We start from the raw sequence: 21,697 nt of genomic DNA, 5'->3' as shown, positions 1-21,697 counted from the left end.
AACTATCTTTGCCACGTGTCTTTAAAGAAAGGCAAAGGGCCACGACACTTGACTGATGGGTTTGATTGCTTGGTGGTAATCCCACACGGGAACAAAGCTTGTTTGTCAAGGGATGTGGATAAAGCCTACACGGGCTACATCACCCCTGCCCAAATTTGGCGTTTCCCATTGCTTTTGGTGATTTTTGACGGACTTGAAGCTGTTGTCGTTGCCGTTGCCGTTGCCGGTGTCTATATTAAAGGGTGTGAACACGAGGGGGAAAAAGATAGAAACAAGCAAGTAGTAAAAGAAAAAATTATTCATGTCTTGAATTCAAATAATCACAAATTCAAATAACCGCGATTGCAAGATATAAATACATTGTATTAAAAAATATATATAAATAAATATTTTCTTATAATTATTCAGAATATTGAAAAGTAATTATTAAACGATTAATTACATTCTACAACATAACCGGGGGGGAATGGTGATGGTGTACATTTACAACGTTACGGGGGGGGGGGGGAAATGAAAATACACATTGTATCTCAGGGATATTTGACCTGTAATATTCTGGTTGTCGGAAATCAGGCTTCGGCATTCTTGAACAAGACACAGCCGCTGACTCAACGAGATCCCGTAGCTCCTTTGCATGTTTAGTCATCCCACTGATAGAGTAAGACTTAATCATGGTTCTATATGTGATCTATCAGGTTTACATCCTTTCTGCTTCATCATTTCAAGCACTCCCTTCATCTCTGCAGTGCAAAGCATCCCATCCTGCCATAAGCATCCACCAAACAGTTGAAAAAAAAAATGTCCAACGTTACATCAGAATTCTCAACGAACCGTAAAACGCCGGCCATTTTTTCAGGTTTTCCAGCTTGACCATAAGCTCTTATCAGGGAGCAAAGGGTAACACAACTAGGTTTGATTCTTTCCGACCGTATTAGCCTAAACAAATACTCCATTTGTTTCAAATCACCAGCCCTTCCAAAGGCATCTATCACCACATTGTACGTAACAATCGTCCACGAGCAATGGTATTTTTGCATATATTCCATCACAGCACTCATCTTTTAATAGTTTCCGGATTTTCCATAGGAATCTAATAGAATGTTGAAGGTCTTAATATTAGGATGGATACCAGCACTCTGAAACCTCTCATAACACTTCTCCATGGTTTCGATTTGCCCACTACTGCCAAAGGCTCTGATTGTGGAGTTCATGGTCCAAACATCTGGTTCACAATCCTTTCCCCTAAGCATCTCCACCAGTGTCATTTCCATCTCTTGGAACCTTTCAGCAAACGAAAAGAACTAGTTACTTTCATGCAAGTGAACTTCAATCGCTCCATCTAGGAACAAATTTTGTTTCACACTATATTGTATATATAATATTGCATCCAGATGGAGCATTCCTGAAACTTAGAAGAGAGATCAGCAAGATACATTTTTGCCTTGCCGTAGGCGTTAATAAGGGTGTTGACAAGCATACTGGAATAAAAATACCGATATCGGCACAAGAAGTATCCATACTTACAGAAAACATGTATAAACTTATAATCAAAGTATCAATATTTACATTATTGGTATCGATACGTCCAGTTAAATTTATTGCATTTGATACTTACTAATTATACAAACCTAAATATGTCCTAATAAATAAATGTTGTACCCACCCTTCAACTACTACCACCTAATATAATTGAAAACACCACAGAAGCATGTTGTTTTATGAACATCTACTTCAACTTCTAAAATCAAAATTCAACATCAACTCTTGTTGGGACCACTGAACCATTTTTTATGGACCATACTGCATCAGATGATGTTAAGTCGAGCGGAGAATGCCATGAAGTACTTATTGTTGATGAATATGAAAGATTGGTTGATCACCTCTTTTCTACACGTGAGAAAGATTGGGATTTTTACACAAAATATGCGTGAAAACATGGTTTTAGTGCACGTCGGGGAACAACATGCCTGAATAGGGAAAGAAATGTGAAGACACGAGAGTTTTGTTGTTTAAAATAAGGGTTTTGGTCATCCAAAGTCAATAATGTTGATCGTCAACGTGCTCATACGCCAGTCACAAGAACCGGATGCAAGGCAAAAATCTTGGTGACAGCAATAAATACAAACGATCAATGGGTTCTAAGTAAGTTTTTTCAGGAACATAATCATGCATTGTGCACAACTATTATGACACCATTTATGCGTTCATAACTGTGAGTGAGACTGATGTGGATGAGGCAACAACATTGAAAGATGTTGGTGTTGGGACATCACAAGTAATGAGTTATTTCACACATCAGGCAGAGGTTTTCATAATGTTGGATTTACACATAAAAACTTCTACAATGCACTTCAATGAGGTAAAACAAAGGAAATCATCAATTGGTTTGTGTTGTTTTGTTTATTTTTGAAGATGTTCGCTTTCGTTTATTTAGTGTTCACGAATATGTTTATAAACATATCTATTTAGCATTCACGAATGTATTCATTTAACATTCGTGAGCATATTCATTTTAAGCTAAAAATGATAAAATTACGCCACTTGTGCTTAAACTCCTCAAGCTTCATGGTTTGAACTTCAAGTTTCACCATGTATTCAATTTAAGCCCTACATTCACCAATATTTTAAATGTAAAAAATAAAATAAAAAGTAAACAAACTTCTAAATGAGCTTATAAATAAGTCATCAAACAACTTTGTTCACACGAACAAGTTGATAAACGAGATTGTTCGTGAACATAAACGATTCAAACACACATCTTTTTCGTTTGTTTATTAAATTAATATAAAAATTTTGTTCATACTCGTTTATTTAGCTTAACAAAATAATGTTCTACAATCGATTCACGAACTGATCATTTACACCTTTAGTCGTTATTCCTTAAGATATCGGGTTCGAGCATCGCGTATGCAGGAATATGAATGTTCATTTTCAAAACGATTGAAAATCTTTGAATTGCCTTATATTCACCCTATACTTATAAAAAATATTTTTGCTTCAACAATCCTCTTTTAAATCCTAATTCTTTTTTCTTGCAAATTTTGAACTTCTAAATATTTTCTTTTTTTTCCTATTGTTTTTCTTCTCCTTTAGCCATGATTGTTTCCTTATCATTTTAACAACAAAATTGATTATATAATATAATATAATAAAAAAATTATCATGCAGAATGTTTGGAAAATTATTTTCTTATTTAATGCGAATGTTACCATGCACATTATAAGATGTTTAAACGATAAGATGAGGTTAAGGAAATACACAAATTATTCAATAATTTTGACAAAATTATATCGTTATAAGCTTTTGAGCATATATACAATCTAAAAGAAATCATCATATTGTTTATATATATTTTTAAAATTATCATATCGTCTTAACATCTTTCGATATATAGTGTAGCATTTACACTTATAATTTCCCCCCAAATATCTTATATCTGAAAGAAAAAAAACTTCAAAACAAAATTTGGATATTTTTGCCCATTTTAAACCAAAACAATCAACTAGTTTGACTAGATAATATCTTCCTATATATATCTTGTCTATATAACAATCAAGCAGCTTGACAGTTTCCCTATCCTTTTGCCCGATCTCCATCTCTCACAACTAGGAAACCAGTACTTTCTGGTATTAAAGTCTCGATTTTTTTCTGAAATCCCTTGTCCGAAGCTTGATGACTCCTTACGACCGTAGATATGGCGACCCCCAATCTTACCGACAGCGTAGGAGGTACTTCCCTCCCCTCCTTTTCAGATCTATCTTCCCTTGTTGATTTATTTATTATATGAATTGAAAGATTTTGCCTTTTCTTTTGTAGTGATTTTATGGGTCCACCGCCTCCGGTTGGCTCATCGGCTATGGGTCCAGGAATGGTCCCGCCGTCAGCTCCTACTTCTCACCCCCGCGGTGGACAGATTCCTTACGGTGGCCCTCCGACGGCGCACCCTCCGTCTTTTCAGGGAAGAGGGCTCGTGCGAAGTCAAGGGAATTTCGATTCATACTCGAGCTTCCGCCCTCCCCCTGGAAGATTCGAGATGGACCGAAGTGACAACATAAGAAGTCGTGAAGCCGGCCGTGGTGGTGGGGGTAGAGGTGGCCGTGGAGGCAGCGGAAGGGGTTATGGAGGGAGGCACGGAGGGTCCAGTAAAGGGGATTTGGACAATGTTTCACTTCCTAGGCAAAATTTTGGAAATCTGGTTCCTTTTGAGAAGAACTTTTATAGGGAGAGTCATGCAGTTCGGGAAATGACAGAGCAAGAAGTAATGCTTTATCGTAGAACAAGGGAGATTACAGTTCAAGGACACGATATTCCCAAACCGATAAAGATGTTCCGTGATGCCAATTTTCCTGGTATTTATATTTTGACAAGTATTCAATTTCTTTTTACGGTCTAAATTGATTTTATCTAACTATTATTTTTAAATTGTGTATCAGATTACTGTCTTGAGGTGATTGCTAAATTGGGTTTTGTTGAGCCAACTCCAATTCAAGCTCAGGGATGGCCTATGGCTTTGAAGGGTAAAGATCTAATTGGGATTGCTGAGACTGGTTCTGGAAAAACTCTGGCATATTTACTGCCGGCATTGATTCATGTTAATGCACAGCCACGATTGGGTTAGTGTCATTAATCAGATTGTTTCTCTTGGTTGTTGCGGTTTTAATTTCAATACAGTTGCTCATTTCTTGTTCTTCTACTTGTGTAGTTCATGGTGATGGTCCTATTGTATTAATATTAGCTCCTACGCGGGAGTTAGCTGTTCAAATTCAAGAAGAAGCTGCAAAGTTTGCTACTCGTGCTAATATAAGAAGTACTTGTATCTATGGTGGTGCTCCTAAGGGACCACAAATTAGGGATCTTAAACGAGGTATTCCTAATTTTATCTTTGAAAATGTGAGCACCATTATGATCTTCGTAACTGCGATATTGATTTTGTTTTCTATGCTAGGTGTTGAGGTTGTAATTGCTACACCTGGTCGACTGATAGATATGCTAGAAGCTCAGCACACAAACTTGCAAAGAGTGACTTACCTTGTTCTGGATGAAGGCTGATAGAATGTTGGATATGGGGTTTGAGCCCCAGATAAGAAAAATTGCATCTCAGGTAGCTTTATTGTCACCAAGTCATCTTCTTCTGGTTTAGTGTCCATTTCCCACTTGAAGAAATTAATTTGAAACTAATCAGTTCTTCAAGGTTAAGGCTTTGTTTGGTGTGAAGGATAGAAAATTTTTTAGTCAAATGGTTAACATTTATAGCCACTTTAGTACTTGGAGACTTAGCCACCATACCAAGCAGAGCCTAAAGCTACAACTTTGTTCTGAATCTAGCAATGTAGAAAATAACAAAGTTCTAATATATATATATATCATACAAAAGATACTAGGCATTCAATTTTGAAAATATGGTAAAATCTGTGTAGTTGAATGATTTTGAAGTGGAAAAGGTTGATTAAACTGGTGAAGCAGAGATATTGCTCACATGCGTTGATGTTTGCTTTGTTCAGTTTAGAAAAAAACTGCATATTTTAATTAATTCTGATTCCTGTTGCTTAGAGTTTTGGCTGAAATGCATCTTTTGCCTCTAAGGTTGTTGCTAATTCTAGGCATCACATCCTTTCAAATGAAAACGGTTTGAATCTTTACATGATGATTTTGGTTTTATCCATGATCAGATTCGGCCTGATAGACAAACATTGTACTGGAGTGCAACATGGCCAAAGGAAGTTGAATCATTAGCAAGGCAGTTTTTATGCAACCCTTACAAGGTTTTGTAATGAAGTTTATGTGGCATCTATTTTTGCGTATACTTTTATATATGTGTCATATATATATATCTACGAGGGGCCTAGAGGCATATTCTTGATTGTCCAAATTCTTATGATGTTAAGGTTATTATCGGATCACCTGATCTAAAAGCAAACCAATCTATTAACCAAGTTGTTGAAGTCGTAACAGAGATGGAAAAGTACAACAGGTTTGTTTTTGCAACTTGTTTCATGGAAAGTTTTTTTTTGATATTGAGATATTAAATTCTGATTTCTCTTTGTGCAGGCTAATCAAACTGCTGAAGGAAGTGATGGATGGAAACCGGATACTCATATTTATGGAGACAAAGAAGGGATGTGATCAAGTTACTAGGCAGCTCAGAATGGATGGATGGCCTGCTCTGTCCATCCATGGTGATAAAAATCAGGCTGAAAGAGATTGGGTCTTGGCTGAATTTAAAAGTGGCAGAAGTCCTATAATGACTGCCACTGATGTGGCCGCACGGGGTCTTGGTAGGATCACTGTGTTTTAAGAATCTTAGCATTCTCATGTAGGTCTTGAAATGGTGAAGGTAATCGAGTCTGCCGGCTGCTTTCCAGTATCCTGAGACAATAATTTGTGGCTTGGGTGCGCGGTGCTATGATGTGTAAACATTTATATTTTTTTGACTGATAAGCATGATCCTCCACTTTAAGGGAGTTATGAGTTGGACTGAGAGGCATACTGGTTTCTCATATACACGGTATCCCCTAAGATAATTGGCTACTGCCTTATGCTTACAGCTCATGTTTCATGGGCACAAGGAGCTTTTGCATAGACACTGAGGTGGTGACCTATAGTTTGGTGGGGTGTACAATACAAAGCTCGGGCTACTCTGTTGCTCTTTTTGAGAAGTTGTATGTCCCGATTTTAGGTTGGGGGAAAAGAAAAATTAGAAATCTCTCTTATGTGATAGTTGTCTGTACTTCAAGTGTAAGTTATGTGGTTGAAGTGGAAGTTAGTGTCGCCCATCCACAGTTATGGAGCTGGTTTATTGCGGCAGCCTGGTTGACTCACATTTGCTTATATTATTTGATTGGGAACGAAAATGGTGGTGGTATACCTTATCCCTGCAAAGTTAAGGTGGGCACATTTATCTAATGAATGTGTTATCTTAATATTGATCATTTGGATCGTAGGTTGCAGGGATAAGGGAGTTTTTTAAAATTCCTAGGGTTCTTAATGTTTGAGCCTGCTTAGTATAAAGAATATTGCATGCAATATATGTTTTTAATTACCTTCAATATTCATTTATTCTAGAGTAGAAAACAATGTCAATTTGAGTAGCTAGGCCTGTCTATCTTGTACATTGTTTCAAGCAAATCTCCTTATGTTGCTCAAAGAAGCTACTTAGGTTTTATTAGAGCCCTCAATTTATCACAACCTTATCTTTTTCTTACTCTACAACTTTTGTTCTGATTTTCCTTCCTTTTTCTGTAGATGTAAAGGACATAAAGTGTGTTATCAACTATGATTTTCCTACTAGTCTGGAGGATTATGTACACAGGATTGGTAGAACTGGACGAGCAGGGGCCAAAGGAACTGCTTTTACCTTCTTAACACAGGCAAATGCAAAGTATGCTAGGGACCTAATCAAGCTCCTACAAGATGCTGGGCATGTTGTCTCCCCCGCATTGTCCACATTGGCTCGCTCTGCACCTTCGAAGTTTGGAGGTAATACTTTGTTTTGGTACCTGTTGGCAAAGTAACGAGCATATTAAGACTTCCCGGTATATTATTAGCTTGAGATAATCAACAATGCTTGTTTTGGTTTTTAGGTTCTGGAGGAAACTTCCGCTCCAGAGGACGAGGCGGCTTCGGCAACAGGTCTTTGATATCAGGATCTAATGCTGTATCTCTTGGTGGAAAGAAGAGGCCCTGGTAGTTCGCCTAGAGTCTGTGCCGCTATGAGCCCCCTGACCCTTTTAAGGGTTTATTGTAGGAAATTATCTGTGTTGTGTTGTAGGATATTGAGGTTTCCCAGATTGTCTTTGGATTTCATGTCATCATATCTTATTGTTAATCTTTAACAATCAACAGATAAAAAATGTTAGTTTGCTAGTCAAGTTAATTGTTGAAAGATTGCTTTCCCACCAAGTTTGTGCAGTCTGTCTGATACCAGAAAGATCCATCACCAATTTGAGAATAGAAATCTGACATTTTTAAGTCTTTCTCTATATATAATTGCTCATGATCTTTATTAATGTCATAAAGTAAAAATATAAATAAAATGCTTGAAAATATAAAATCGGTATGAAGTTTATTTTCAGGGCAGCGTCCAAGAATTTATCAGTACTTTACAATTTGAAGCTTCAAAGGCATTTTATTCATTAACAAAGGTTTACAAGTTTTAGAATGCTTAGGTGTCTGTCATCAACTTATACTTCCACCATGTTACCACGATAAAAAGCTGTAATACAACTTCCTTATGAAATAATAGAACAGCAATAAAGAGCCAATTGTGAAGCACATTTTGTGGAAACGGCTAATCTTCTCCAGATAACTTTGATCTCTGCATGTGACAGAATAATTCTGGTTAAGACTAAAGCAAGGGATAAAATAACGATGGAAACTTCTAAATGCACATTGGTATTACTTTGCTGCTGCAGGTTGAAGTTCGGTTTTATCCTGTGATGCCGCAGGTTTCAGTTGTCCCCGTTTAGATTCTACAACAGGTGCTGACTGAGGAGTTTCAGTAGGCAACAATGGTGTCGGTTTAGTTTTCGGAGATTTTAGTGCTACTTGGGGTTGTTCAGTTGGAACAGGCACAGTCCTCGCCTGTTACATTAATTTGTGATAAAAGTTATATTTGCATGCCATTTATATAAAGAGGTCTTATAATATACGATTTTAACCAATTTTTTTTGGATTTACCAAAATGACCAACTAAATCGCAATGCGATCTTCGGTATCGCAAATCAGTTTCCAGATTCGCAACGCGATTCTGACTATCGCATTGCGATTTTCCAAATTCGTGGTCGTGGTCGTGGTAATACGTGTCTTCGACACGTCTGCGCGAATACTATCTTTTTAGAGAAAATTCTTAAGAAACAAATGCAATACCACCAGTCGTTGCGATTTTAGACTATCGCAACGAATTTGGAATAAATCGCAACGCGAACTTCGACTATCGCAACGAACTTGGAATAAATCGCAACGCGAACTTGGACTATCGTAGCGAATTTGAAAATAAATCGCAACGCGAACTTCGACTATCGCAACGAACTTGGACTATCGCAACGAATTTGGAATAAATCGCAACGCGAACTTCAACTATCGCAACGAACTTGGACTATCGCAACGAATTTGGAAAATCGCAACGCGAACTTCGACTATCACTACGCGAACTTGGACTATCGCAATGCGAATATGTAAATCGCAATGCGATAGTCGAAGTTCGCGTTGCGAATCTGGAAACTGATTTGCGATACCGGAGATCGCGTTGCGAATTATCGATCGCATTACGATTTAGTTGATCATTTTGGCAAATACAAAAAAAGTTGGTTAAAATCGTATATTATAAGGCATTTTTGGTCACTGAGGTTATTTTCTCTTTTATAAATGATAGTATCCAAATTCACTCACCAATTTCCTGAATTGCAGATTGAAGAGCAGTTGAATATATCTTTGCTTGGCTAGAATTTGTTCTTTGTTCAATTGCCTCCAAAATCCATAGGTGGATCCCATGTCCAGCAGTTTGTTTGCATAAATCTCCCATGTGTAGCTGCGTTTTCATGTGCAAGAGACAATAACTGAAGCCATTCAATGAAAAATTTCTAGGCTAAACATGTTTCATCGATGCCGTTTTAGTGTATCGTATCGGTACCATTCGTGTATGCGACGAAGCCCTTGAGTTGACACCCTGTTCCAATGTTGAGCATCCATCTTGCACTTCTCGAAGAAATCAGCTATGATGTTGTTGGACTGGTCCCCATTGTTTGGATCAATATGGAAACCCGAGACCCCATCCACAATAATCTCGGCCAGGCCACCTTTGTTGGTTGCAAAGGTGGGTAATCCTCAGTTCATTGCTTCTATAACAGTGAGTCCAAAGGCCTCGTAAAGGGCGGGCTGCACGAAAGCTCCCTTTGTATCGGCAATGCATCAATACAACTCTCCGTTGCAAAGTCTATTGGTCTGGGCTGCAATCCATCTGAATTGACCCTTCATTTGATATTGCTCTATCAGATGATGCATCTTTCTTATTTCTGCTTGCTCCTCTCTGTCATGGGACTTGGAAGGATCAAAGAATCCGGCAACCAAACGAGGTTTACTAAGTCTCTAAGCCTTTTGTTCTTTCCATTCCACTCAGTTAGACCTGTAATGTTCTTCACAGTATCATCTTGCCATGGAGAAGATAATCGGTTTCCTCCAGTCTTCCAGATATCCACTGTTTGGTATGATTAAGATTACCATTATATGTGATGAACTATACATGTCACGGAAATAAGTTACGTCTGGCTTACATGTGCTCGTTATCGTTCTGGCTGTAGAGTAATTCTTCAATGGCCGGATGGAAAGACGATGGACGCCTGTTTTCCTCTGTGTAGGGAAAGTAGACGGACTGGTCAGCCCCCGGAGCAACTATGTTGAACTTGGGGTCAAATATATTGATGCCCGAGTCAACACGGCAAAGTCCGGGCATGGTAAAGGCTGCATGACTTTCATACTGTCCAGGTTTTTCGGAGCTCTGATAGAAAATTCACCACTTTTCAGTTAAACGCTAGGGATTAAATCAGTCTCATGTTTTATAACATGGACGTAAGTAAACAACCTTCCAGCAATTTCCTGATAGGTGCTAGTTATGATGAAATCGGCGGCATTCATTGCTAGTATGTCAGCCGTATATTGACATGAAAAGTGATACTTTTGCTTCTAGCTCTTTCCACTTGACATCTGAATCTTCATACTTGGTTTTCTCTAAAGCATGAGCTATATTTCCCAGAGGGATTCCAAGTTTGCTAGCCATTAGGGATGCCACCAAATTTCCGTCACTGTAGTTTCCGATTATGAGGTCCGGTTTACATCCCATGTGTTCAAGGATTTTCGCTTGAGCATCCTGGTTGTGGCAGACGTAGATTCCGATTAAGTTATTTAGAAAATAACAGAAATGCAAGGATAAGTGATGGACACGAAGGATATATATATATATATATATATATATATATATACCTGTGCAAATGTGTCTAGATAGGGATAGATGTCGAACCGTGAGACCCATTGTTGAAGTACTCCTTTATCTGTCTTGAATGGGACTCTGAGTATGTGGGAATGCTTGGTGTTGATGATCGGCTCGAGCTCATGGTTACATGTGGTTCCTCGAGCATCCGGTATAAGGCGAGTTACCTACAATATTGCAAAATGACATGACAATGACAGGATCGTAAATTATTATTGAAGATATACGTATATATATGTTGCTTACCACAACAATCTGAGGCGTCAAGGCAAGGCCTTGTGATTTTTTTCTTAGTAGCACAGCTTCCTCCAGAGCTTTTACTTGATCAAGAATCTAAGCCACCTATTACATTTGCAAAACAATTCTGTGATTACTTAATTACCTCGGTTGAATCCATCTTTACCGTTTTATTATATCGTTACCTGGCCTCCGGTATCTGGCAAGCCGAGCACATCTGCCTGCCCGAAGTAACCGTGAGATGATACGATTACGATCTTAAGCACGGTCGGGAGCCAGCAAAAGAGCGAGTCAAGTTTTGCAGGCTCCGGAGTTTGTAACACCTCGGAAAGGGTCATCATTGTCTCCATAACTCTTCCTGCATTATCCCCCCATCCTTTCTCGAAACCGAACTCTTTTAACCTGATATTAATTGCCACCATTGAAACAGTAAGGAAATGCTTTTCCGTTTTTAGATATTTTCTATGTATTAAGTAATAGTTTCAATCTAGACATAACCTTGACTCAAAATTCTCGTATGGTGTTTCCTTTGGTAATGGGGAGACGGTACTGCTCGCTGCCAACAGAGCTGTTTTAAGCTTGTCGACTGTATTTATATTTCCGTTTATCAGGAGATCCTGCAACTCCAAGTACATTCACACACGATTCTCACAAACATAAGAAGAAATGGAGTCAAACATATGTATGTGTGACATATTTACCTCCCCTTGGTGATTAAGGGCCAATAGGTAGTCCAACAGCGGGCTATCGCATTCGCAGCTCTCAGATAGCTTTGAGAACATGAATTTCGAGAAGTAGGTGGCTCCATTGCCGACGCTAGAAGGAAGGGTTAAATGAGGGGTAGTGTAGTTAATGGATCCGAAGTCGATTTCCAAAGCATTCTCATCGGTCGCCCTGCACCATAGCATAAGAATGATTGCTGAAAACATTGCAGGAATCCAATATAAACTGCAGGGAGAAGTAATCTCCTATCATTAATTATACCAATTTTGGTCGAATATAGTTTCCTTGAACTTCAAGTAATCCGAAGGGTTAATGCCGTCGACATGGAGGTTCTCCGAGTTCACCTTGACGAACTCCCAGAATCCCGGATTCGGTCTCACAGCAAATGCAACATATGGTGGAACCACAGCTGCCTCCTGCAGGGAAATATTTTTAGAGCTAATACATATAAAAAAAAATAGACTTTGGGATCTGATTAAAATGTAAGACCTGTGTCGATATCAGAATGAAACCAATTAGTCCCTCCAGGATCTTGCTTTTCTCAGCCTTGTCTTCTATTGAGTTCTCCACTTCATCCATCAATTGCTGTCTTTTTAGCAACCTTTTTCGGTTTTGCAGCATATTAGAGAATCGAACTATATCTATCTATATATATAAAGATGTAAATGAACAGAGAATTTGATGAACAAACTCATTTACCCGGTTCTCCTTTTCTTTTTCTTACATTTTAAATGTGGGTGAATGTAAGGATTAAATTGGACGTAAGATAAATTTTTGGAGCTCAAACTATAAAGCCTAAGAATTTAAGGTCTAATATTGTAATTTTACCATCTTTGTTTGGTTTGCAAATAAAAAGGGAAAAGGAGAGCGGTATTTGTCGAACATTAAATAAATATGTTTACCAATTTTAAAAGGATCGAATATGAACATCTTTAAAAATTAACAAACTAACACAAATCGAATATAAACACCTTAAAAAATAAACAAATAAATACGAACACAACCATAGTCTCAAATCAACCTACGTAAGCTTAATGTTTCCTTTGACCCACCAAGAAGAAATAACATCCACAATTAAATTTTCATCCTTTTAGATATATTAGACAAATTGTATCTTGCTAGGCGTTAATGATTAATACATAATTTTTATGGGCTAAAAAATAACAAAACAAGTCGATTGGGTACTAATTTATTTAAATTATAATAATATATACATATATTTTATCTCATCTATTGTATACGAATGAACATGCTGATATATAAATGGGTAAAGGGCACAAACGGTCCCTTAACTATAGGATACTGCTTTATTAAGTCCCTCAACTATAAAAAGTTATAAAATAGTCACCAACTATTCATTGTGTTCCAAACTTATCCTTTTTCTTTGAAAATTTGACAGTATTCTGAGTTGAACGTTAATCTATTGACTATTATATGATAAAATTTGATTACAGGATCTCAAACGATTATCATATCTCAATCAACATGTTAACGTTCAACTTAGACAACCGCCAATTTTTTAACGAAAAATGACTAGTTTGGAACATAATAAATAGTCAAGTGATCATTTTGTAACTTTTAATAGTCGAAGGACTTTACAAAGCAACATTCTGTAATTAGAGGATTATTTTGTAACTTTTCATAGTTTAGAGACTAAATAAAAATAATACTCTATTGTCAGGGACCATTTTTATACTTTACCCTATATAAATATATGAAACTTATCATATAACTATATGTTTAGAATACCAATCACGTTCTCTATTATTTCGTTGGTTTTAACAAACAAGAAAAAAAACTTATTTGTTGCTTTTAAGTTTTTTCTCACTGGTAGATCGTTTTATTAATAGGCATTAATTTTAATATTAATTGTCGACCATTGGTGTTTTTTATTGTTAATTTTTTTTTATTTTTTTTTTCAATAAGTTTGTTTGTATGACAGTATTTATCTGTCTTTATGACATGTTTTCTTCTGTCTTTTAACACGTTTTTCGATTGTTTGACTATTGTTTTCACTTATATTTTTTAAAGGATTGATTTGACATCGTCGCGACTGATCAAGATGACGTGTATATGTTACATTGTTGATTTTCCATGCTTTAGACCCTCGAATTGTGTTTGGATACCCGTTATGCGTTTGTGGATAGTTTTTCGCGTCGCTCGAGTCTGATTTACGGTTTGTCAATAGTTTTTCAATACCTTGATTCTCTTTTGTGGTTGGTTTGTCGATGCGACTAGATCTGCTTACATCTATCTTTGTTCGAATTTCTTGATTATGTTTTAATCTTTCCTTGTTAAACCCTTATATGATCTTAAATTGTTACTTTTACTTCAATTATTATAGGAAATTATCCTACTTAATTTACGATTATAATTATAAATCTTCAATATAATTTTGAATATTTTTTATTTTAAATAAAATTAGTAGATTCTAGGAAAATTAAAGTAAAGGCTTTTTCACACGCCCGCCCGTAAAAGGACTTGGATTTTGTGGTTGGATGGACGATCCATATGAAATGACAAATGGGCCAATGGTCCACCGCTGCGTCAGACTCACTGGATCGTGCCCGAATGGGGCCTATTTACTGTTATTTATATACACTTTCTCTCAATTATTGTTGTCTTTTAACTTGCGTTTAGAGCTCCATTAGTGACCGAATTAACATAAAGATTTGTATTGTCTGGATGACATTAGGCTAAACCAAGCTTTGCAGGTTGAGATAAGTAGCCTCCTAAGATGCTTTTCTGTATAAACATCTTGTCCAAATATTGTTGATAGATTTGATGGTTATAATAAATTATAATATATTGATTTTAGATAAATTCTTTATATGTATAAAGTAATATCTGTTCAAAGATAAATTTTTAATCATTCAATATTGATCGTTCACACCCCTAATATCTATGGTGCTCGAACTCAGATCTTCAGATATAACAATAAATTTTTTACCACGGAGGTCATTTGGTCCACTCTTTTACTAAAATATAAATCACCTAAGTAGTTTTTGATGTCATAAAACGTACTATATCTAACATAAGATGAAAATAAAAACATAAAATTATATAAAGTTAAAAAAAAATCTCATGTATAAACCTTTAAACTCCTTATGCCTTCAAAAAACTAATATTTTTTATAATATATATTTTTTATATAAATCTTATGTATAAACTTTTAAACTATTTATATTCAAATTGTGTTACTATAGTAATATAAGAATTACATATTTTTGAAAGGAAGAATTACATTTTTTAAATAAATAATGAAATTTTAAATGCAAACATTTGAATTGAAAGACATATTTTTATAATAAATTTAAATTAATCAACAATAAATTAAATATCAATAAAAAACAGTGTTCTTGCAAGAAATTTAGTCCACATATTTATAGATAACCGTCAATTCCAAGATGAGTCGTTGGATAAACTTGGTCGACGTGGCAGTATTAGAGCCTATATAGAACAGTGCTGTCCAACAACTGTGTAATGTACTTAACAATAGTTTTAAATATTATTTTTACAAATATCCTTAACACATTTTATTTTTATTATTAAAAATTGGAGGAGATAAATAAAGGTATAGCTTAAAAAATCAAGAGTAAATTACAAATTTAGTACCTAAACTATTTGTTTTAGTCTATTTTAATACTTAAACTTTTATTATTTTTAAAATTATATTTAACGTTTAGTTTTTGTTTCGTTTTAGCAACTTACCGTTAAAAATTTAAGAGGTGATTTACGCGTGGCACCTTTTTATGAATAAATTGAACCAGTTGTCACTCAACTATATTCTCACTCCTATTTTAGTTACTAAAATTTAAGTTTTTTAATTTAATTACTTAACTTTTAAATTACTCCTAATTTAATCACTCTAACTTTCAAATTTATTTTTTTAATTATATATTAATAAAATAATAATTAAAAATGTAATGTCATAAAATATTAATAAAATAAATTAAAGTGATTAAAATAAGAGGAATTTGAAAGTTTAATAGTTAAATTGAAAACTTTTAAACTTTAGTACCAAAATAGAAGTGAGAAGATAGTTGAGTGATTAATAGTGTAATTTATCCATAAAAATGCAGCATACGTTAAGTTTTTAATGGGTACTAAAATGAAATAAAAACTAAACGTTAGCTATATTTTTAAAATAATTACAAGTTTAGATATTAAAACGGATCAAAATCGATAGTTTATATACTAAACGCGTAATTTACCCAAAAAGTGTGAGGTCTCTGGTCATGCTTTCACCGCATGCTTTAAGCCAACCAATCACAGGTCACCAAATCATGGCACAATAAAGGTCCAACACCTTCAATTAAAATGAACCAAAATCCACTGCTTTAATCGACTTCATTTGATTAATTAATACTATATTTAAGTTGGCTGATACCAGAGTTGGTGGTGGTGTGGTTCTCTATAAAGATACTACATACTTTCACCTCTGTGCCAAAATACCTTCCCTTTTCTTCCTCTGAAACTGCTGGAAAAAAAGAATGGGAAACTGCCAAGCTACTGATGCAGCCACTCTGGTTCTTCAGCACCCGTGCGGGAAAATCGAGAGATTCTGTTGGCCTTTGAGTGCTCGTGAGGTTATGAAGATGAACCCCGGTCACTATGTTGCTCTGCTTATATCCACCACCTTCTATCATTCCAATCCTCGTAACAATAATGATAAAACTTCACGGTCACAACAGACGGATGTCAGCCCTGTTCGCTTGACCAGGATTAAGCTTCTTCGACCGACGGATACTCTTCTTCTCGGTCATGTTTACAGGCTCATTACCACTCAAGGTATAATAATGCTATGGTTGTTTCTTGTTTTTGTAGTTTGATTTTGACTTGGTTTTTCTGTTCTTTTGGGTTTTTTAGAGGTTATGAAGGGATTGAATGCGAAGAAACATGCAAAGACGAAGAAGAACCAAGACTATGCGGCCGAGAAACCATATGAGAAGGCTGCTGGTCAGAGATCTGAACCGGAAAGACAACGATCGAGGTCGAACTCTGTGGCCAGATCAAAGACATGGCAGCCTTCATTACAGAGCATCACCGAGCCTACAAGCTGAAGATATTTTTCATGTTTTTTTTTTTGCCACATTAAATTGCTGCACAAGAGACATAAAAGAACCCCCAAGCTTCTTTTTTTAACATGTAAAAAAACCAATACATGCAGTTTCTCTCACTGTAGGATCCATATGTAGTCTAGCAAAACCCAGAAAAACCTCACCTTTCTTCAACCTGCAGATCTGAGCTACATGCATAATTGATTGTACATCCAAAAGAAAAAGGAAAAAACCCGACTGAGTTGTAATTTCCAGTAATGTTTTGCAATGGAGTCCTAGTATTTTCCACACAGTACAGTGATCTATATGCTGATACCATCAATGTTATCTTAGAATGTAAGAAAATCAGACAGCCAAAAGATTCAAAGTCAGAGTTTTGATTACTGTATTTACGAAATTACAATCAAAATCGAACATCACATTCAGTACAAGTGTACAAACAAACTTGATCATGATGAACAAAACATTATCTATTTAAATAGACTAAAAATCCGACCCGACTCATAATTATCTCTGACGGTGTAAACGAGGTACTTCCAGGAATAATATGAATTCAAAGTACGCAGGGGAAGGTGGGTATGCATCAACAATTATGTTTATGCAAGTAGGCCATGTATCATATCGATCCTCGCGTATACTATAAATAAAAATCACTATTTTTCAAACGAACAGGCTCTACTAAAATACAAAGGAATCGAGGTCGTAATAATTGCCTCCATGGACCATAGCTTTTTCCTCTCTTATATGGTCCCTAAAGTTCCATGACCATGAATAGATAATTAAAAGTACATGCACCAGCCGATCATGTCCCTCCTAGGTTAATTTTGCAGTTTGAAATCTACCCACTTAAATATATTTTTATATTATAATTATTATCACAATTTCATTTAATTTATTGAATTATAAAATACGAGTCGAATTTATATTTCTAAATTTAAATGAGTGCACGATTGATTTGATGGTATTCATTCTGCATAAGGTGTAGATGATGGGATCATGTTAATGATAAGGCATGAACAATTTATTAAATTGGAAATAGCTATTATTATTAATTATTTAAATATTATAATATCTTTTGATTTATGATTTTGATGAAATGACTTGAATAGTTTATTTTATATCAAGCAATTTTATTATTTTTGTTGATGAATGAGTTGAATCTTCTATTTACGTGATTGGTCAGACTTCTCAATCAAATATTATATTTTTAAAAATACATATATGATTTCGGCTTAATACGCTTTTAGGTGCTTAAATTATATTTTAAATTGATTTTTAGTGTCTAAAGAATTTTTTTATTAAAAATAAGTGTCTAATGAGTTTTTAGTTACACTTTTAGATGTCTACCGTAAAAAAATCGTTAAGTGACATGTGTTATGTTTATATTTTTTATTTTTTAAAATAAAATATTATTTTAAAAAAATGGACGTGACATGTGTCACTTAACGATTTTTTAACGGTAGACATCTAAAAATGTAACCGAAAAAATATTAGACACTTATTTTTAACGAAAAAATCTCTAGACACCAAAATTCAAAATATAATTTAAACATCTGAAAGAATATTAAATCATCTTATCATTAAAAAAATTTAATTGATTATACATCAAAAGATTCCTCAGCAATTATTTTGAACTTATTTCTTCTAAAAAGAATTCATCACGAAAGATACTAATAAAGTAACCTTCTTTAATATTTGGATTTTAATATTTTTAAATCATGTTATTCTTCTGGTGTGGTTTTTAAAATTAAATTATTCACAAAATATGAATAGTTGTAAGGCTTGAGATACACACAGGAAGAGGAACCCTATTTCTGTGGGTCACTATTGGCATGTAACCTATTAATGCCTGATAAAATTTGTCTCTATTAGTATTTAATTCAATGGGATTAAAAGCTGTGGAGCAATAATGCCAGTTTTTTCCTCCTCCAATTTGGTTGTCTAGCATCGGACGATAAAGAGTTGGACATTTTCAAATAATATTTAAACCCTAAATTAAAAAAAAAACTCTTAAACTAGATTTAACTTTAAATTTAATCTAAATTTTTATTATTATTCAATGACAGATTCAAAAATTTAAGGATGAGTCTTAAAATTTAATATTTTTTCTTAAAAGTAATGAGCATACAAATTTTTTTTTTTTTTTTCATCTTCCTTAACATATTAAAATAAATTTCATATTATTTTTTTAAATAATAGGGATGCATTTAACCCTAGGGGCTGTTTGGTTCGGGGAATGTGAGATTCTCATGGGAATGAAATTTATATTCCCTCGTTTGGTTGGCCGGGAATCTCATTCCCGATAATGTTTTATTATCAATAGTGGATTTTTTTGGAGTATATTACCGGGAATACCATTACCCCCATTCCCTTAGGTATCGTTGGATTACCGACGTTTTTGACTAAAATGTCAGTAATTTTTTTTTCAAAAATATCATTCTTCTGTCATTGAATAATAAAATTTTTTCGAAAGTTAAATTATAAATTTATCCTTAAACTATTTTAGATTTACAAAAAAAGTCTATGATTAAAATTTTATATGAAATTCAGGGGTTAAAATAAAATTTTACTCTTTCATTAAACCTTTTTATATTTTTAATTTTGTAAAAAAATTATATAAATTTTATGAATTTTTTTTAAAGAAAATATATAAATATTTTCCAACTTGTTAAAAAAATAAATATATAATAAGAACAATTTGATCAAATATACATTTCAATAATCTTTTATTCCTTTAACTAAACATGATAATCTTATATTCCTGCTAAACCAACCAAACACAAAATACAACATTCTCAGTAATCCTATTTCCTGATAATCTTTTATTCCCACCGGTAATCTTATATTCCGTGAACCAAACTCACCTAAGGGTTTAGTGCATATGCCCCTTATGGCATTAATTCTCGTTGGACCTACTACATAATTTGCGCTTATAATAACGCAATATAACATTCATGTGTGAATAAAAAACAATGTGGAAATGAATGGATTAACACCAATCATCGTGGCATGCATTTAAAGCACATCCACTGGTTCTCACTCTTATTCATTACCATAGACTTGGGGGACTTGGAGACGACCTTCAAGCGTTGAACGAGAACACACACACATGCATGTATACATACATTTTGCAAACCTCAGCCATTTGACATAGGTCGAAGGGGTAACATACGTACGAACATACATTCATGCATATTAGATGTATTTCCTTGATGGACTTCATTGCTTCGGAGGCTCGTACAAACCCCATTGTTCATCGGAGACATACTCTGTCACCTGTTTCACACTCGAGTAGTTTTCGAGTCCCCTGCAAGAAAATAGATTGCCACAAATGATATATTCATCCATCTGTCAGTACAATAACTTCGATTATGTTCATAATAGACACATGAAGAAGAGATATCAAATCCCCGAGTTCTTAGATTTGAGAAACAGGATATAGCAGGTATGTGTAGATACCATTCCCCTAGTTCACGCCCAAAGCCGCTCCATTTGACGCCTCCGAACGGAGCTTGGCAGAAGCGTGGCTGTGAACAATTGAGCCGTACTGTTCTCATGTTTTCCGGCACCTGTATTTATATCAAACAAAACATGGACATACAAAAATATAAGTTGCAGTCATAATAATCAGTTTAAGCAATAAACAATAATCTCCACCAAAGTAATTAATTTTGGATAAAATTATCAAATTTCAACTCAAAGACACTGCATCAATACTACCTCCGATCTATTTGCATCGTCGGTAAGGGTGACATTGGAGCCAACTTTGGAAGCTATCAATCCAGGTAAGCAAGTTCCTGCACCGAGCTGCAAAAGAAGCAAATATCAAAATTTGAGAGACAGTCGCCAAAGCTAAAATTTGAATTTATTATTAGAAATACCTCGACTACATCATTCCCGGAAAAGCCATATCTCTGTTGCCAAACAAACTCGGCCAATACGATGCTACAAGGCCAAACGAATAAGCCATAGTCTTCTTTCAAGTTCTGAGCATCATGGAAATGAAAATTACACCTAAATCCTTAAAGCTTCTACCCTTTTCCCCCTTTCAGAGTGTTTTGTGAAGTAAAAATAGTAATACCTCAACGATCGATACGGAGAAGGCGGTTTTATCAGAGTCGCCGAAAAAATAACGACTTATCGTCGTCATTTGTTGATAAGCCATCGAAAAGATAATACTTATTTGTTGGGTCGATCAAGTTGTTGATTTAAGGGGAAAGAAAGGAAAATAAAACTCCAATTTTGATTTAATTAGGGTTTTATAGGGCTGCAAATACTAACACAACTAATTCTGTATCTTTACAATATCCGATCCTAATTAATCGAGTAATACATCGAATACGGTGATTATACCGATAAAAGTTATGATGTTAAAATCCCCACAATTTTGATTTAATTAGGGTTTGATTCAATTGTTATATTTAAAAGATAATAAATCACCACAACTTTTTAACAAGTAAATTAGAATAGCAAGTGAGAATTAGACATGTACAAAGTTATATTCATCAGTGTCCTATATAATAAATATAATTTTTATCACTATTTTAATTCTATCACCGTAAAATTTGCATTCATTTCTACTTAAATGAGTGCAAGATGAGGCATTTTTCATAAAACTCATCTCATTAACATCATTAATAATAATATTAGTTAATTAATTAATTTCATCTAAAATGGAATATGTGAGATGAGACTA

At 34.9% G+C, this 21,697-nt stretch overlaps 2 protein-coding genes, 1 long non-coding RNA gene and 3 pseudogenes across 3 annotated transcripts; 2 read left to right on the top strand and 4 right to left on the bottom strand.

Annotated features, from left to right (window-relative positions):
• Positions 1-134: 134 nt before the first annotated feature.
• Positions 135-1,477, bottom strand: LOC120200092 (annotated as a pseudogene).
• A 2,111-nt stretch (positions 1,478-3,588) lies between these two features.
• LOC120200246 lies at positions 3,589-7,899 on the top strand (annotated as a pseudogene).
• Positions 7,900-8,394: 495 nt separating this feature from the next.
• LOC120200091 lies at positions 8,395-12,562 on the bottom strand (annotated as a pseudogene).
• A 3,773-nt stretch (positions 12,563-16,335) lies between these two features.
• On the top strand, positions 16,336-17,269 carry LOC120200247. The gene is made up of 2 exons (XM_039201142.1): positions 16,336-16,732; positions 16,811-17,269. Exons 1-2 carry the CDS (start codon positions 16,435-16,437, stop codon positions 17,002-17,004), a joined length of 492 nt encoding a protein of 163 aa, XP_039057073.1. The 5' UTR covers positions 16,336-16,434; the 3' UTR covers positions 17,005-17,269.
• Positions 17,270-20,201: 2,932 nt separating this feature from the next.
• LOC120200249 lies at positions 20,202-20,542 on the bottom strand. The gene is made up of 2 exons (XR_005523523.1): positions 20,461-20,542; positions 20,202-20,308 (listed from the first exon to the last, which is right to left on the bottom strand). It is a non-coding gene; the product is annotated as an uncharacterized LOC120200249 (long non-coding RNA).
• A 103-nt stretch (positions 20,543-20,645) lies between these two features.
• On the bottom strand, positions 20,646-21,220 carry LOC120200248 (methyltransferase-like protein 23). The gene is made up of 3 exons (XM_039201143.1): positions 21,083-21,220; positions 20,883-20,987; positions 20,646-20,808 (listed from the first exon to the last, which is right to left on the bottom strand). Exons 1-3 carry the CDS (start codon positions 21,164-21,166, stop codon positions 20,698-20,700), a joined length of 300 nt encoding a protein of 99 aa, XP_039057074.1. The 5' UTR covers positions 21,167-21,220; the 3' UTR covers positions 20,646-20,697.
• Between the last annotated feature and the right edge of the window lie 477 nt (positions 21,221-21,697).

The sequence above is a fragment of the Hibiscus syriacus genome, unplaced genomic scaffold (assembly GCF_006381635.1).
Source record: "Hibiscus syriacus cultivar Baekdansim isolate YM2019G1 unplaced genomic scaffold, ASM638163v2 tig00005929_pilon, whole genome shotgun sequence".
NCBI classification, from domain to species: Eukaryota; Viridiplantae; Streptophyta; class Magnoliopsida; order Malvales; family Malvaceae; genus Hibiscus; species Hibiscus syriacus.
Note: the sequence above shows the minus strand (reverse complement) of the source record. Positions and strands in the feature narration are given on the sequence as shown.